The following is a 19,261-nucleotide window of genomic DNA, read 5'->3' as shown; positions in this document are numbered from 1 at the left end:
AACAGAAGTTTCTAACAACAGCTTCCCTCCATGGTTCATTTAGTAACTGCTCTGCTCTGGAGCAGAGTTGATATCTCAGCTTTTACACCAACAGTGACAATAGGGCTGAAAATGAGCCCCACCTACTTTAGTTAATGGAAAATTAAGCTAACCTATAGCTTCAACAGTTTTGTTTGTTTTAAAATGAGTAGTGGGGATCAGGCTGCTCCTATATGCACTTGATGACTTGACATACTGTACTGTACATGACATCATGCTGAGGAGGTTGAAGCTACAGTTGGTAAGTTGACGAAAGTGAAAGTAAAGTCTGCGACTTGTTTGGAAATTTCAAGACGATACACCAAACCTCTTCCAAGCCACCAGGGGAGTTGGATTTGGTTCTAAATTACCCATTTCATGTAGGCTACTACTATCAGAATATAGTGACAGTTCCAGCAAATATGACTGAATAATTGTCACCAACTGAAGCTTTAAAGAAGAAACTCTCCATCGTCTCCAGCTGACAGAAAGATGCTGCTTTGTTGACAAAAAAAATTACTCTGCATAAATCTTGACAATTGATTTCTCATTATTACTTTTTTTTAAGTGGACTGTTGTCAGAGAAAACAACATCTAGAGAGGTTAAGAGGATTAATTTTTCACATTTTTCATTTGAATGTTGGGGACCAAATGATTATCGGATTAATTGAGAAAATATGAAAGGAACTGTTTATTTCAGCTCTACATTAAATATTAATACGAAAAAGCTTCTGAGATGAGGAACAACAAATGTTTGGGTGGATGTAAGAAGAATTTATTAACATCGGCAACAAAGGCAGTGTTTTGTGTATTTTCACTGTAAAAAGCACACGTACAAAGGGATCATATCAAAAAAGACACAGTTCATACATTTCTGTTCCAAGTTTTTCCAACTTACATCAAAAGCAGAATACACGTCAGCACGCCGAGAGAAAAGCCTTTGTTATCTAATCAGTTATCATCAACAGACGCTGTCAAGTCTAAAAGATGAGTCGGTGTCAGGGAGCTGAAAAGAGGTCACAGCTCAGTGTCAGCGTTTGTTTACACAGAGAGAAGAGACGGCTGACTGGTCGGGTAAATCTCTTACCTGTCTGTGGAGACAAACTACAAAATAAAGTGAGAATGTGAAGGTCCTGACAGAGATTAATGCCGACTTTAAATGTGAAAATAACCTGAGAATATCCATATATTGTAAATCACAACACACACACAGTGTCAGGGCCGTTGTATAGGGGAGAAAGGTGATGATAATTCTAGGGGCCCAGCACCCAGTAGGGCCCGCAAAAAACCCCAGTAGTCTAATCTTTGTATGACTGAATTATTCTGCATAAGACCCTGACTAATGCTGCATTAGCATCAAAACAAAGTAGGCTAAATAAAAAATGATAATACATGTACAGTACAGGCCAAAAGTTTGGACACACCTTCTCATTCAATGTGTTTCCTTTATTCTCACTGAAGGCACCAAAACTATGAATGAACACATGTGGAATTAACAAAAAAAGTGTGAAATAACTAAAAACATGTATTTTCTTCTTTGTCTTATCTTTCTTCTTTTCTTCTTCCTCTCCTTCTTCTTCCTCCTCCTCTATCTCTGACCCCACCAATTCTAGTTTCTTCAAAGTAGCCACCCTTTGCTCTGATTACTGCTTTTTGCTCTTGGCATTCTCTTGATGAGCTTCAAGAGGTGAACCTGACCTGAAAATGGTTTTCACTTCACTGGTGTGCCTTGTCAGGGTTCATTAGTGTAATTTCAGTGAAAATCTACAATGTAAATAGTCATGAAAATAAAGGAAATGCATTGAGTGTGTCCAAACTTTTGGCCTGTACTGTATGTAGTCTAAGAAAAACAAGTGGAAAAGTCAGGGGCCCACTTTAGTATTCTTTCAGGGGCCCCAGGATTCCTAGCAACGGCCCTGCTCAGTGTTTAGATATAAAAACTACAATTTATGTATCTACTCAAGCCAGATAAAAAACTGGTTTGTATCTATTTTATTTAGTTTTATAGAAGCATGAATTCAACTGTGTTGTTGATATGTATCTGTGTTTGTGTATAGACTATTTAGATTGATCACATTTATTGCATTGCAAAGCATAGTTTGAGGTAAAACTTAGTGAAATTACACGTTTTTTAGTTCATCTAACTATAATTCATGAACATAATCAACTATGATGGCAAGTAAATATATAGCATCTTTTTTTAAAGGGTCACCTGTCAAGAACCAGTAACTTCACAGGGAGAGCACAGATCAATGCTGACCCCTTGTGGCTCAAACAGACCACTACAACTACATTTAGCACCCATATAAAATTCAGTGTTGATTTCTTTTCTTCAACTTTCTTTATTTCAGGGAGCTCTGTCTGGTGGCTGCAGCCTGTCGCAGGAGCAGCTCCCTGGCCAGATCCGGCCTGCCGCTCTTGGCCAAGCAGTGAGCCAGCTGAGAGGCCCTGGGTTGGTGCGGGGCGGCCGGCAGCGCCCTCCTCCACACGGCCAGGATGTGGAAGGCCTGGGCGGACAGGCTGTCACCGGCCCGGAGCTTCACCAGTTGAGCAGCGCTGCGCCGGAGACGCAGGGAGAGAGCCAGCAGGGCCACTTCCTCCTCTGAGAGCTCCCCGGCCAGCCAGAGGAGAAGAGAGTCTGGCAGGGAATCTGGTGGGTGGGCAAGAGATGAATGATGGAGGAATGAGCAATGTGGTTGAAATAATGTTCACAACATCAAAGGTACTTAGTGATATTTATCAAAATATGGCAAATGTATGCAAAAATAATCAAATTGATGCAATGAGTTGGCTGAAAAAGCCTTTTTGTTATTGTTGTGAGGTCTTTAAAAATTGAAACATATGAAATGTGCAGTTTAATCTGCAAAAATCTCCAGTTTTACAGATATTTTAAATTTTTATAACCATATTTTGCATTTTTAATTTAAATGGAAACAACAAGAAGACAAAGACTATTGCAAGCCAAGGACAATTCCCAACAAAGAGGGAAAAAAGACAAAAAAATGAATACACAAAATTATTAACAGGAAATAACTGAAAATGAACTCTTGCTAATACTAAATTATTGATTAGTGTTAAAGCCAGGGCCGTTGCCGTGAGAAAGGTGATGACAATTCTAGGGGCCCACAGCCCAGTAGCGCCCACAAAAAAACAATTCTTTTTGTGACTAAATTCCTCTTATACACAGTCAATCAAAAAAGTAGCGATGAAAAGTCAGGGGATGGGGGCCGACGTCAGTATTCTTTCAGGGGGCCCAGAATTCCTAGCAGCGGCCCTGGTTAAAGCAATAGGCAGGATCACGGCTGTTAAAATCTGCAGTTCAGATTTCAAAATAAAATGAAGTGTGCAGAAAAATACTGTGAGAAGAGCCATGACAGAAATAACTCTCTAGTAGATAAAATGAAGTATGCATGCATGTGTGATTGATAAAAGACACTTCGCCCACCTGTTTCTGCACATAACTTCACTCTGGCTGTGATGGGACGACTAATGCTTCTCACCTTCTGAGATGAAACACAATGAAATATGCAAGAACATTCTTTCATTGTGAAGGTCGAAGTTTTCACTTCTAGTATAATGTTGAGTTTCTCTGTGAGTGCTTCCTCACCTTGGGTAAAGTCAGAGACAGCTTACACACGGGATCCGCCAGGAGCTTTGCGTCCCTCGGGACGGCAGCGTCCCCTCGCCACTCCAGCTCACCTCTGCTCACCTTGTAAAACACGGCCGTCCCCTTGTAGTGAGGGGAGCTGTAGTTCCCAAATGGGTCCACCTCAGTTAGGTGCACGAGGAGGTGATTCATGCGCTGGCTGTGGAAGGTGACTCGCTCGTGTGGGAAGTCATTTTGCTTGTTTTGATTTCCTATTGCAAAAGAAGAATATTTACAGTTAAAATCCAATTCAATCCAAAATTAATTCAAACGTGCACCCTAAAAAAAACCTACTAAACCAAACCCAAGTCCAGTATATAAATTAAAAAAACATTAAGGTTGAAGGGAAGACACTGATATGGTACGAACACACTGATAGCTGCCTGTTCAAACATATAATTCAATATCTTCATTATACAGTCTGTTGTATTCAGTTATGTGGCAACAAGCATCAGGAACACAAACCTGTTTAGACCTGAGTCAGGTATTTGCAACTGTCTGGCTTCCCCAACAATAGAAAGAACTGTTTTATGACTCACTGTGGCTTCGGCTGCATGCATGAGCAAATTTACAAACTACAGGTTTTAACTTCACTTTTTTAGTAAGTTTTGTTGATTTTCAAGATCTGTATACACTACAGTATATATCAGATTCTGATGTGTAGCCTAAGTCTTTTGTGAAACATTAGTTTTTCTTTCTAGGTGATGCTGTAAATTCAACAGCAAAACTTTTATATGGATGATACGTCCAAAATAATACAATACAAAAACTTATTGCATGAGTCTTGTCAAGGGGTTTAAGGGTAAATGGTCCCACAGGAAATATAGCCTACCTTTGTACAGACTAGAGAAAGGTAGCCTAATTGGATGAATAAAGTGGTAATAAAGAATCTACCATAAAAGGCAACAGCTGTTCAATGAGACTGTGTTTTGAGTTAAACACTAATGTGCCAAAACAAACATAGGGTACATACTGTAATCTCTTATTTACGTAATTATTTAATTGACTTTAATACCTAGCAATTACACATTGTTTATTGTGTAGGTTTTGTAGGTTTTGTGCCCCCAATGCTATAATGTGTTCACCTAACAATAGGCTATATATTTTAAGTAAAATTTAAGTAGTTGCAAATAGCACTGTTTGCTTAACGTTGTAGCAAACTGTTTTGTCTGGGCTGAGTTATGTGGTGGTTCTGCTTTTATTATGTGTCATAGCCTAGTTAGACAGCTATCATGTTAACATTTGAGATTAGCTTGATTCTAGGTGTGAACAATGCTGATGGGGATTTTGATAGTTTTGCAGGATTCACTATACAAACTTTTATATTAGATAAGTTACATTTTGATCTGATGCTGGTGTTGGATGTAATATCAGATAATCTCCAAAATAATTCTGATTTATCTGTTGTTTTGTGTTTGGAGCTAGATGATGTGTCAGAGGTTTATTAGGACTGTGGGTGGCTTAGAAACTCTTTTTTTCCACCGATAATAATCAATAACTTCCTGCTTCTCATAACCAATGCTGATAACCGATAACATTTAGAAAGGTTAAGATGTACAGTAGTGAGTAAAGATGAAGAGCTCTCTGTCTTTGACTTAAACAAACAATATAACCGACATCACAACAAAAATGACTATACAAAAATCAACACTTATTGTTTCAAATCAACTTAGGGGGCAAACAGACAGTAAATTGGCAAAGTCAAGACGATGTTGGCTAAAAATTGGCTTTAGTCTACTAATATCATTATCTTCTCTGTGTATTCAGCAAATATCAGGCCAATAATTATCTGTATTGATATCTTGCATCCCTATTAGAAACTACCTAATAGTTTTAAGTCTGGAACAAAGTGAAGGACTGAGAGAGAAAAACAGACACCAAAGGAGAATCAAATGTGGATATTTCTGTCATAGGCCTGTGGTACCTCAGCTTCATATCCCACCTGTGGAGGTGATGTTGCCACTGAAGCGCAGCAGAAGCTGGTCTCCTTCACACATGGAGATGTCTGATGAGGTCTCCATGAGGCCGCCGTAGCCCTGAGCTCGCAGCTTGCTCAGCTCCCAGCTGAGGTCTCGGCTGGGCAGGACGGCCACCAGGACGGCGTGGGGCTCACCTGGCCTGTGCTGGAGGACGACGGTGACCGCGTGGCAGCCGACCGACTCCTCCAGCTCCTCCGCCAGGCAGGTGAGATGACAAGGCTGCAGCGGGGAGAGGAGGCGAACCAGCAGCAGTCTGAAACAGAGCGGTGGTTAAAGTTAAGAAGTGGAGCTCAGTGAGAAGATTAGATTGTGGTTGAATAAGAGGGAAGAGAGATGAGTCTGTTATCACTAGGATGAATAGAGACTTAATGCACTTAAGGCAGAATAAAGAATCCATATTACCTACTGCACATATTATCCCTAAGGAGAGCTGTTTTAGATAAGAATTATAACTCAGAAGTGAAATAATGAGGGTCTTTCCTCATTAAAGGAAGAGTTCACAATTTATTCTATTGCTATTTCATTGCCTATTTCTTCAGAGATGTATTAACTCTTTAACCATAAATGTATGATCTGACAGAAATCCTAAAGCCTGGAATTCAAAGCATTTCCCTCCCCTTTATCCATACTGCCTTTCTCTTAAACCCCTTATGTAAAGAAAAGCTTGTTCTAAGTCTGTTGTAGCACTTCACATTTCATTCTCTCTTCATGCTGTCCTGCAGGAACATACCTCTGACATTCAAACACAAGAGAGGAGGGACAGGAGTCGTATGAGTGGTGAGTTCATGTTCCTAACATATGATAGGATTCAATAAAATCACATCTTATCTTTGTAGATTACATTTGGGTTTTGTTTTTTGTTTTTTTGTTTATGTTTGTCATGGGAATGGTAAAGGGTAGGCTACAGTATTTGCCTCGATACAGTATGTATGGTCAGGGGTAGTGACGCAAACTAACATAAGGTTGAAGATTTAATAGAACAAAATATTCAATTATTGTTTCTTTTTCATTGTAGAGAAGCAAACAGACTTTTATTTAATGACCTTTTAGCTAAACGTCACATGACGACAATGCTCCATATTTTTGGACCAGTAAAACTCAATGAGAACCCATTTTTCTTTGAGGAGCTGGACGTATCTTGTGTATATTCTCATCATAGTTTCTACAGTGAGGGGTAATCATAAGGTTTCACTCTAATGTCTTTTCAATAAATACTTAATCAGATTAGGAAATGAATACATTGTACACAGAAAAATGTTTAAATTTGACATAGGTCTACTTCTTGTCCTAGCATCATCAGAGGCAGAGTTGTTCCAGCACAAACCTCTCCATGTTAAAACTTCCACCAGAGCTGATAGTCCACAGGTAAGCATTTCCAAAGACTTCACAAAGAGCTGTTTAGTAACCCTCCCTCCATAAATGTTTGTTTCTCTTCCTCTCTCTCTCTCTTTAAGCAGGGCCAATGTCTTCTACCTCCTCTATGTGGTTGGGGGGCTCCTGATGACAGTCACTGCTGGTAGCCTGTGTGTGGACGTTGCTGTGAGGACGGCCCAGGACCCTGCTAAGCTGCTGCGTTTGTCAAACACACTCATCGGACTCATGGGCCTCAGACAACCAGTGCATGTTGTGAGAAACAAGTTAAAAAAAAAATAATAATTTCCCATATTTTTTTGCTAAAATACAGATTAGATACAATTTTTTAGACTTTCTGTATTTTGCAGGTGAACTCTTTGGCTAAACGAAAACGAAGGAGGCTGTACTTCACTGAGAGGTTACTCTTATTCACATATTACCATCATCTTTTGTATATTTAACAATCAGAAAAAGTGTTTACTGTTCCGTTTGTGTTTCAGTCTCAACGATCTCCTTGAAGCAATGCAACATGAATTCATGAGATTAATGCAGTTTCCGAGTTCCCCTGAGAGACGTGTGAACCTGGAGTCAATGTCTGTCAACTGCATGTCAGCAAAAAGGTACAAACAGGAAATGAAACCCATTCTACTAATATGCAGTGTGTATAAAAGTATATTTCTGTTCTGTGGTCAGACACAGGATTTACTACATCCTGATTTGGGGTGTGAGCAGCCAGCCCATAGTGACGCTGTGTATGGGAGACAAAAGGAGAAAACTAACAAACTACAGTCCTGCAAATCTGCTGCAGTGGCTGGTGGACTTCAGCACTACAGCTCAGGAACAAGGAGACGTAGTAAGAAAATGATAAGTTCAGCATCCCTGCACGTTATCTGGGACACCTCTTTGTAACATTTAAAAAAATATTTTGCTGTGTGTTTTGCAGATTGTGCTTCTTGTGGATGGACAAATCAATCAATTCGACGCTAAACCTGAGACGCATTCTGCTAAAAATGAATGTTGCCCGACTCATCTGACCCTGGGGTTGTCTGCGCTGTCTGTCGTCCTTCTTTGGATGTTTCTGCCACACATCGCACTTTGTGCTATTGTCTTGTTCAGTTGGAAGTTGAAACAACACAACCACTAAGTAGTGTTAGCCATAGATACAATCAGAATAAACAGTTCAGAGGAGCTATTTGTAAGTTTTGTTATGCAAGTCCAGTCACTTTTTTTTGCTGTTTTGGTTGTTTTTTTCTCCAAGGAGCTCCCCCTACAGTTTTGGAGTGCATATTTTCACTGTCATAACAACTTATAGCCTACATCACAATTACTCCGAGGCTGTTCTTGCAAAGTCTTAAATCTTGCATAGTTCCCCTTTAACAGCTCTCCAAAGAATGATGAAAAAAAATGATGCTAGTTCAACATCAAACTTAACTCCTTTACTCACCAACAGTCCAGATAGCATGCTAACCAGCTAGCCCTGGTTTAGTTGGCACATCTCGTCACCTTTAAACACTGAGCCACTGTGGTAAGTAACACGACTCAGTGGACACACTATAACCTCTTGTGTGCTGAACACAATGCCTGAAGCTCTAAAGGGGAATAAAAAGCTGTTGATGCTAATACTGACTTCATAAAACCTGACAAATGTCAAATCATATGCAATTCCCAGACTGATAATACAACCAAAATAAACTAAATGTATTCATGCTTGATGAGAACAGGTTCTGAATAATTTCCAATCTGGAGAGAATCATTCGGGCTTTTATATCTAATTTAGTGTAACCAAGTATCTCTGCAGCCTCCAGCTGGATCAGAGCATCGCTCTTCATTAGTGTTTCTAATACGACCTTGCCCCCGCCTCACCACAGCTCCTTGTTAGCTTTTCAATTGATTGTGTAATTCCAATATTTAATATGTGGTATTTGGTTTAAATAATGTCATATATATCTGATGTCTCATTGCCATTACACTGGAGTCAAAACTCAGCTCCTAAACTATTGCCTGTCCTTTGATTAAGTACATAATTAAGGTTATCGGCTTTTTAGTGGATCCAATCTCCTACTCTGATTCTGTGCACAGTGTGTCTGTAGGCAAATGCTGTGTTGTGTCTTTGCAGTCCTCTTGATGTATGTCATGTGTTTCATTTTGATTCTTGAAAATGTGTGGATTGTTTATTATCAAGACTATTTACACTAATTGTATCAGGTGATTATTTTGCAATGGGAAAACATGATGTTACAAACCTGTCAAAATTCTCTGTCAGCTCAAACGAAGCCAGTCCGTTCTGTTGGTTTCTGACTGTGACTTTCTCCAGGACGCTCCACTGTTTGTCCCTTGATCCCAGAACAATCAGCTGCTCGCTGGACGTCTCCTTTCGGGACTTCAAACAGTCTCCCAGAGTCCTGACAGAGATGTCAAAACCAGTGTAAGAGCCTTTGTTTCCTTTCAATAGGAGAATGTACTGTAATAATGCATTGTGTTGTTAGTGCTGAAAATTAAAAACCCTCAGAAATGTAAATAAGTAAAATCAAAACATGGAAGAAAATGGAAATTTCACCAGTATCTGTAGCCCCCTACTTTAAACCACAGATGGTTTCATTAAGACGAACACATCTCACCTCATTGTGTGATAAGCAGGTTGATCGGATGCTGAGGAGACAGAGCAGGCGTGGCGATGCTCTGTCTCTTCCCCCTGTCCCCTTATCTTCCTCTTTCTCTCAGGGTTGGGGGGACAGGGCAGGGTGACGGTGAGGGGTCGTCTCAGGGGCTGCGAGGTCGGGTGGGTGAGGTAGAGGAGTGGGCTCGTAGACACCACCGAATAATAGACGTCGCTCCTGGACTTGACGGCGGCCAGGAGGATGGAGTCTAACGGCTGGATCTGAGGCAGATCAGGAAACAGCTGTTCTGCATTATTTAGGCAGCAGTTTAGACAAAGACGCTCTGTGATATGAAAATATATTCCTCACCCCACTGAAATCAGGCTGTTTTTGTCTGAGTAGGAGACGTCAAACGAGATCAAACAACAATCTGCTGTGGCGTAGTTAGTTAAGAGATGATTGGACTCAGAAGTCAATTCAAATAGCACGCAGCTGTGTATTTTTTTCTCACCTTCTCTCTCTTGCTTTTTATGTCCCGTTCCCTTATCATGTTTTACCCAACTCTCAATCCTTAACAATTATGCTGTGTAGATCAATTATTTCTTATAAACCATGCTTGTATTAAGAGTGAAATGGGAGAAAGATTGATAAGATCACTTTAAACCTGCTCCATACCATGGTTTGTACCATTATTGGAGCAGTGAAGGCTCCTGGGAGGTAGTTGAGACAAATGCGGGGGTCCATGGGGAGCTTGAGTGACAAACCCCGTCTGGGAACGGTGTAATTTTCCCTTTTTAGACAGGAAACAACTGCAAAGACACCCAGGGAGTACACCCTCACTTCTGCAAATGAGCCCTGATGAAGACATAAATGTTACAATCATTTTCAGCTGAAGCATGATTCAATTATAGACTCTGTTTCTGGGAGACAACAATGTTACACTGATTTTTAGTCTGGCTTTAAGTTCAAGCTTGCAATTGCTTTCATAAGAATGGATTTTAAGATGGTTTTTGATATCACAAAGTTGTTAGGGGAAAGAGTTCCAAGTGTTTGTGTCAATAACTGTGAATTCAAGGGAAGAGTTTCCAGTTATAAATTACATGTTACAATAACATGTTTCTACGTGGATAATCAATACAGCTGACTTTGTCATCTAAAACCGCCACACTTTTCCAATTAAATTTAGACTTAAACGTATAAAAGACAGGGCAGAGCTAAAGTAAAGTCTTCCCATGGACTTTTAAGGTACATATTTTTCTGACCTTCTTTTCATTGGTTTTTATTTTGAAACATTCAAACATTCAAAATAAAAACCAATGAAAAGCAGGTCAGAAAAATGTTTTCCATTGCAAACTCACCACTGTGTTTATATTTGTTTCAAACAGGCATGAGACCCAACAGGATGGATATGGATCCCCAGAGCCTGCACGCTCCAAGCTTGAAATAATTGACAAGAAATGTGGAAACAATGGCGTCATTGCGCTCCCTCAGCACCATAGTCAAAACAGGAAGTATGTGACTAGTCAAGTTTTATTTATGCCTGTATTATTATGCTGTGCTGTATTTTTATGTGACTGCTTTATAGGTTTGTTTGTTGTTTCGTTAAGTTTGTCATGAGAATGGGAAGTCAAGAAATCAATAGAATCAAAAAATGACAGTGTTGTTAATGGAATTTCCAACAATAGTATATGTGATGTGAAACTTTACCCTAAGTCCTCCATATGTGCCCTCTGTTGTGACAGGAGTCATGTAGCTGGCCCTCCTCTCCCCGTCCACTATCTTGACAGCGACGTCCCTGTAGTTGCCACGGTAACGTGCGCAGAAAGGCACAGCCACGGTCACGGGGAAGTGGAGGTTGGCGCTGCCTTGAACTTTGACCCTGATCACTCTGCTGATCAGCTCCTCTGAGCCGGTCACCATGAGGCAGCCGAAGGCGTCGGCCGCTTCACACCTCAACGCCTCGGCCGCACCCACGGGTGCTCTGATGAAGCACGCATCAGGTACGTTTGACTGGCTGTCCTCCATTTTCCCAGTGAGCCTAGATGTTATTTCAAAACACACATGTGCACTGATTGTTTTACAGTATTTCATTATTTTTTAATGATGTGAGTCGTAGATTTTGTAGCAGAAATATTATCTTCAAGCAACATTTCTGACATAGAACAAAAATCTGTAGAACACACATTTTCCATATCAGCTTCTCCCAGACTTGGCCCGTCCCTCTGATCTGAATTTTCAGGATTTGTTTGGCGTTTGGACAAATATAGGCACTGACCTGACGGTGAACTGTAGGAAACAAGCAGCTATGAAGAGACCAAGAGGTCAAAATGTGTGCACCTTGTGATAAAGCACTGAGAGAAAGAGTTTGCTTCTATTCATAGATTTCATGTGACGTCACGCAGCGGTCGCAGCACCATCTTTAGGACCGACTTGCAACAGGCTGTTTATCTGTCATGCCATGAGTGTGACAACAAGTCTCAAAAAAAGAGTGGATTAACTTTTTTAATTACAAGGCTCTACTTGAATGTTGCATTCTGATTAATTACGGTCTGTAATTTCTGCACACGACCGAGAGGAGGGTTAGCAAAACAGTGGAGCAGTAACCAGACCTGCAGATGCACTAAATGATTCAATTTATGAATCGATAAAAGTCGTATTTTGATCAACATTACATCTCAAGTTAATTTTTTCACTCATAAGCCTTATAATTAGCTGTCAATTAGGCAGTTAATCTTGGTTGATCACCCGCAAAACTTAGTTTTAGTAGCTTTAGGGGCCCACACAGTAAATACGGATCGAAACTTGAAGTATACATTTTTTTGTAGACACCGTTGCTTTTTGTCAGCAGTTAGGTGAGCTATTTTCGACTGAGACATCCTTCATCGTAGCTGCGCCTAGGTCCTCAAGATGGTGCGCACAACAAAAAATGTCACATGACTGAAACCCAATCAAATCATGTCCAGACTCATAAGCTGGCCCCAGTGGTGAACAGCTGTTTTTATAAGCAAGAGGACTTGACATGTCTTAGAAATCGCTGGTAGTTGCCAAAATTACTCATCTACAGGAATCTGCATTAGTGCAGATTTTACAGGAAACTGCAATAATGCTATAATTCTAATGCATAAGAAGTAGTATAGCAAAGTATACTGGCTTAAGTTTGACTACATTTGAATAAAATGAAGCACAGGGCATAAACAATGTTAATGAGAATTGACAATAAGATTAATTACCAGCCTAAGTGGAAAACAAAAGACGAAAACTGAATCTAAATGACTTTGTTAACTTACCCCACTGTGATCCATTCACTCCTTGCTTCTTCTTTGCCCTTGACATTTATTCTTTCTTCATTATTTTCTGTCTCCCTCTGTAAATCAGTTTGACTCACTGGAGAAACACACTCCTCATTATCACTCACTTGACCTTTGACCTCCAGTTCTTTCTCAGCGTCTTTCTGCGGTCTGGAGTCTGGTGTTTGTTCAGTGTCTGTCGTCGGCCCTGTGTTATCAGGTTGTGCTGAGGTCTCTGGCTCTCTGGTTTCCTGAGGTGCTGCTGAGTCCACACTCGTGGCTTCTTTTTCAGATAGATGGAGAATCTTTTCATCCAGTTTGGTGATGATCGTGCTAAGTTTCTGCATAATTTTCTCCGTATCCTCCACTACGCTGTGAAAACTATCTCTGAGGGAGTCTGAACATGGCATGGCTTTACATTCTGGCTCTGAAACAAACAAACACACATGCTATATAACACATTATGTTTCACTGAGTCACAAAACTACTTAGAGGATGTACACTTTTCATTTAAAGGGATCGTTCAACATTTTGGCAAATTTGCCTATTGCCATAGGAATAGGTTCATTACCTTTAATTATTGGTGCATGTTGTCTTGAGATCAGAGCTGCTCAGATAACACAATGGAGGTGAATGGTACAGGTCCCCTGTCCCTCATCAAACTCATAAAAAACACAGTCCAACAACTCCAAAACGCTCTGGTGGAGAAGTTGTGACCTGCACATTCACCACGCTATGAAATAATACTTTAACATTACGAGACAGAGTTGTTTTCGAGGCAAATGCAGCCGGAACTACATTCCAGACACAACTACGGGGCAGAGTGATTTCAAAAGCACAAGTAGTTATTGCTTCTTGTGTTGTAATGTTACATATATGATTATTTCATAGCGTGGCAAATGTGCAGGTCACAACTTCCCCACAAAAGTGTTTTGGAGTTGTTGGATTGTGTATTTGATGAGTTTGATGAGGGTCAGGGGACCAGTACTGTTCACCTCCGTTGTGTTCACTGAGCAGCTCACGTCTCTGCCCCGCTGATCTCAAAACAACATGCACCGATAATTAAAAGTAATGAACCTACTCCACAAATGCATTTGTAAATTCCTTTTCATGCTCATATGTAAACATCCACTGACATTTCTTTCAGTTTCTACAACACCATTCCTTCCCACTTACTAAATCTTTTAATCATTTCCATACAAAGGCATTTCAAAGACTTCTAAAATCTATGTGTTTTTTAAATGGTCTAACTTCTGTGGAAGAAATCTATTAGTGGGATCATCTTCCATACCTGTTGCAGATGCATACTGCTGATCGCTGCCCCCTGGTGGACACTTGTTGAACATGGAGGCACACTCTCTGAGAGCTTCTCTCCACGCTGTCACTCTCTCTGAGTGAAAAACACCCATCTCCTTCAGCACTCGCAAAACTTTTTGCCTGCAATCTCTCTCCACCTGCCTTCCATCTGCACTCGTTCCTCTTCTTTCATCCTCCTCTGCTGGACCGAGCATCCTTCCTTCACTACCTCCCTGTATTTCTCCAGCGTGCAGCGGCCCACCCGTCGTTTGCTTGTGCTGATTGGTGGATCCTCTCTCAGTAGTTTCCATTGTCATGTAAGGGAGACCGTCCTCCTCCGTCCAGCCGTGAAGAGACTCAGCGTCATCCATCTGTTTATTCACATGCAGATTCTCGTCCACGCCGAGCTGAAAAATACAACATGTTAAGAGTCACGAGTGTTTAATCTGGCCTGTTTCCTGCCCCCTCTTCAAATCATGTTCAAGTTAGCAAAGGTAATTTTTTTACTCCTTTAACAAAATATTGGCGAATAATGTTTAATAAATGCTGAAAGTCCATTGTATTCTCTTGTATACCTCCTTTTCAATTTGAAGCTGAATCTTGCTAGTTCACTGTGTCCTTGGCATTGAGTGTTGCTGTGCACAGCTATCCCAGTTTACAGGAGCCAATGCTGTATTTATATGGCTGCCAGCAGTAAAACATGTTGCCAAGGCGACCCCTGGAGGCGGGGCAGGGAGAGACAAAAGAGGAGCCACACAGCAAAAGATTCACAGGAAGACAGACTGCTGTCTTCCAGACATCTCATCCCTCTCCTCTATTCTTCTGTCACTCATTTTACTGCTTGTAAGTCCAGACAGTAAAATACGTCAGCTCTTTAACTTCGCCCACTCCTTCCTGAATCGTCCAAAAAATGTGATTCAACAAGGGATTTTGCATACCATTAATATTCTAAATACCAGAAATATCACGTTGAGCAAGATGGCAGAATTACACTTTGGCTTTAGAGGGTTGTACTGAAATACAGAGGAGCATAAACGCTGTGTGTAGCTCCATTTGATGTGTTTTCAGTCTAATTCCTGATTTTACAGTTCAGAGACAGTAGAGGAAGCATGAAGATCCTGCACTGAAGTATACCACAATCTAAAAGTACTCTATTCAAGTTGTAAAAGCTGCAGTTAAAATGTTATATTTGAAGTACAAACATAATATACACAAAATTGTCTGAATATTAAGTTAAAGTAGGCTACACATAACACAGAAAATACCCCTTCGTGTGCAAAATTCATTTCATTGTTTATGATGTAGTGGGTCAAGATGGAGCCAACTTTTTGTACTTCATAGACTACTTGATTGCTTATGAGTAAAGCAATTAACACTATTATAAGATCCGTTTTTCATCAAAATCTTTGATTTGTAATGAAGTCTGCACATATCGTAGTATATGTGGTGGTGTGGTATATTAGAGGATGGATGGGTTTACAAAAGGTGTGCAAAGGAAACTCGGGTTTAAATTCTTGCTATTGAATTTAATATAATTTAACAGAGAAATGTAAGTGACAGTACCTGGAACCCCTGTGGCAATGAGACAGCATGCACAACAGAGGGAATCTCAAACAGAAGCAGGTAAAGATAATATGGCTTGCTGTAACATAAATGTACTTGTTGCATGCAAGCCACAGTTCTGCAGCTCTCTGTCACCACCATGTGGCTGATAGTACAAACTGTAGGGTAATCAGAGTGAGATGACCCACCTAACCAGTTTTTTTCCCCTTTTTCATAGTCATAGAGAGGGTCAGCCATTTTTTTTTAAAACCAGAAAGATAGAACCAAAAAGCAAATAATATTTTTCATTTATAATATGTGAAAGTGCCTCGCTGGTTTTAGATTTCTGATTTCAAATCAAATCAAAGATGGCAAAGATGAACTGGAGTCACGGCCACCCAAGACTCATTGAGGCATGTGTGTGCTTGTTCTACGATATGTATTTGTGTGGTCTTATCTGTCATAAACAAGAGATTACGGGCGTGTCGGTGTCGCGGTGCGCAGAGACGAGAGCTGGGTCACCAGGGTGACGCTCTGATCTTGCAAAGTTGGTTTTCAGCCAGGAGATGCTAAATGGAAGGCAGAGAGCCTCCATTCTCCCTCATAAAAGGTTACATGTCATTTATTAAATCATCACAATTACTCCAAAGCTGATAAATTAAGGTAAAATTGTAGTTAAGCTAAAAATCCTGCATAGTTCCTCTTTAAAGTGTAGTGAAGGGTTTTCTAAGAAACATGACATGCACCCAGCAAACAGGTGCATCTTGACTGGATGGCTGCGACCACCAACAGTGACTGAACAAGAGATGCTGATTAACAGCCAACAAGCAGGAGTGGACTAAGATTTCATGTACAGGAGAAGGCTTGTCCAGGAAGAATACAAGCTCTATATTGTATATGTTAAACAGCATATGACAGATTTACAAAAGGTCAAACTACCTGAAAGTAACTTCCTCCCTTCATATTATTCATGATCTTCAATGAAAAAGGCCTTTTAGAGCTGTTGTTGCATGGAAGCCACAGTCCTGTAGCTCTCTGTCACCATCATGTGGCTGATTCTGAAAACCACACTCTGCTATTTCATTCATTATTAAGAACAAATATCCATGTGAAAAATGTGGTACACAATTTCTTAGTGGTGTATTACAGATGGTGGGGCTGAAACAAAGGTTTAGTTATGTTTTGATGGAGACATGTACTTCAAGTGTTTTTATTATTTTTTATTCTGATGCTTTCTCTTTTTTCCCCCACAAAATGTGTCTGTATTTCAAACACTGGACTTATTTTAACAATTTCAATTAAAGTGGTGACAAAAACATAATTATTTGATTACACCAACATCTGCAATGTGACCATACACACTGCTTTTTGTAAGAGGTCAGAAAAAACAACAAGAACACTCGATGACAATCATAATAGTAATAAATACAGGTTCAAGCTAGTGTCTTCTATATTTATTATTGACAGGACATTTTTTATATATTTTGAATAGTGATTTTATTTTCATTTTTTATTATTATATTTGAATATGCATAGGTTATTTATTTATATGCAATTGTCTTTCTATTTCATGACACTATGACTTTTAAAAAAGTTGAACATTTGATCAAAGTGCAGTATTTTACAAGCTTTTTATTATTCATTGTTTAAAAATTCTAGGTAACTAAATCTGTGATGGAGTAGGAAGCACAAACAAACAAACAAAAAAAAGAAAAAATTGTAAAAAGAAAATTGCACAAGTACTAGTCTCTTTCCACCAATGCCTCATGCATTCCTGTCTGTGCTGAATACATAGCCTGGGGCCTCCGGATCAAGCCGGGACATGCATGTATACCCAGCAAAAACATCACAAGTGGCTCCACTGAGCTGCCCTCCAGTGCCTCACACAAGCCTGCACACTGTCTTCACTGAGGAAACAGGCTCATTGAGAACAATCACAGCTCAAAACAGATTAATATAGTGTGGGTGTTGCAACGAGGTCCAGCGGCGCATTAACACTGTCATAGGCTGTGGTGCTTTGGCCGCACTCGACAGAAGAACAATGTTGGCAAGGTGAGGATGTAACTTCTGCAAATTCATGCCCGTGCTGGTGCTTCTCCTGCTGCTGAGTTCAGGGCCCTGTAGCTGGCGCTGAAATGGGCGTGGAGTTGCTCTCTAAAAGCCCAGACAGGAGGACGGAAACAGGCGGTGTGTGTGTGTGTGTGAGAGAGAGCACGCTGCTCGAGGACGGACACAACACAACACAAAACACAACACGCGCAGGTGTAATGTGACGGACACGGAGCTGCACACGGCACCGCGGATGAAGCAGTGTTTTTTTAACCGGTAGGTAAGTTTAGGGCAAAGTAACGGACGTACGGTGGCGTGTTACGTCAGCAGCAGCAGCCGCCGGACCGGTTGCGTTTTTTCTTTTCGTCACAAGCTGGATTTAACGCCAGCTTAAGTTAGATAAAAAAAAAGATAGTGTGGAAGTGTTGTAAGTGGCGTCTGTTGCGTTGCATTGCCTGAGGTTTATCTACGCTGATGTAAACACACGGACTAGTTTACTACAAGACACAGGTGGGAGCTTCAGATGCTGCTGCCAGGTTTCTATGGGCAGTCTCCTGTCAAAAAGACAACTGTTACTTACATTTTTTTTTTCAATTTAATGCTTAAATGAATGTGTATGTGGATGGTTGTCCTCAAAACAATTTATTATAAGTTTATAAATAATATAATATTTAAACTTTGGAAAAAGTTGCATACTGTGGGTGTTTATTTTATTATTATAGCTATTATTATTTTTCTCTCAAACCAGGAAGGGAATGCACATGTTGGACTTTGCCCAGCCTTGATTGGGAGAAGGATGTGCAGAAGTGTTAGGTACAGTAAATGTGTGTGTCTGTGTGCATGCATGGGCGTGCTTGCTGTGACTCACTCCTGTATGAAACATACCTGAGCTTCTGCAGAAGTCGGGTGTAGGCTACACACTCACACACTACACACCTGTGCTGGGGGCCACGTTCTCGAGTATAGTTTTTGTTTTCCTCTAATATAAATGCTGTCATATTGTGTGTGAGAGAGTTGTGCACATCTATTTGTGTGTGTGTGTGTGTGTGTGTGTGTGTGTTTGTGTTTCCTCCAGTGGTATCTCTTGGTGTCCTCACACTCACCACTTCATATGTTCCCATGCACGTGTGGCATGTGTGTGCAAGCTGTTTATCTTATGAAATTCTCTTTCTCTGCTATTGATCTACACTCTGCGGGGCTTTGACACTTTGGATCAAAAACTCCTATATCCAGCCCTTAATAATGTTTGTTGAAAGTGTGTAGCTTGTGTTGGCATGCAGTTTTGTGTGAGTGGGTGTAGAAGTGCTAAAAGCCAAGAGATGTGGAGCAGGCCGGGTCAAATGCGCGAGAAGGCTTCGGCGTGTGCTTGTGCTGGCTGTTGGCCAACACAGGTCCCTGCATGTTAACACTGCAATACACAGCTGGGCCGGTCTGATAGATTGTACAGGGCAGGCCTCTATTATTAGGACTTAATACAGTCATGTGTTGACCAGG

The 19,261-nt window shown here is 40.6% G+C and overlaps 1 protein-coding gene across 1 annotated transcript; it reads right to left on the bottom strand.

Annotated features, from left to right (window-relative positions):
- Positions 1–2,360: 2,360 nt before the first annotated feature.
- Positions 2,361–16,313, bottom strand: dthd1 (death domain containing 1; the record flags this gene model as incomplete). The annotated part of the gene is made up of 11 exons (XM_083993103.1): positions 2,361–2,668; positions 3,464–3,521; positions 3,626–3,876; positions 5,607–5,896; positions 9,240–9,398; positions 9,615–9,874; positions 10,269–10,448; positions 11,301–11,631; positions 12,881–13,307; positions 14,172–14,583; positions 16,197–16,313. 11 exons carry the CDS (start codon positions 16,311–16,313, stop codon positions 2,361–2,363), a joined length of 2,793 nt encoding a protein of 930 aa, XP_083849229.1.
- Between the last annotated feature and the right edge of the window lie 2,948 nt (positions 16,314–19,261).

Source organism: Trachurus trachurus (assembly GCF_905171665.1).
Source record: "Trachurus trachurus genome assembly, chromosome: 18".
NCBI lineage: Eukaryota > Metazoa > Chordata > Actinopteri > Carangiformes > Carangidae > Trachurus > Trachurus trachurus.
This window is presented reverse-complemented; position numbering and strand designations above follow the sequence as displayed.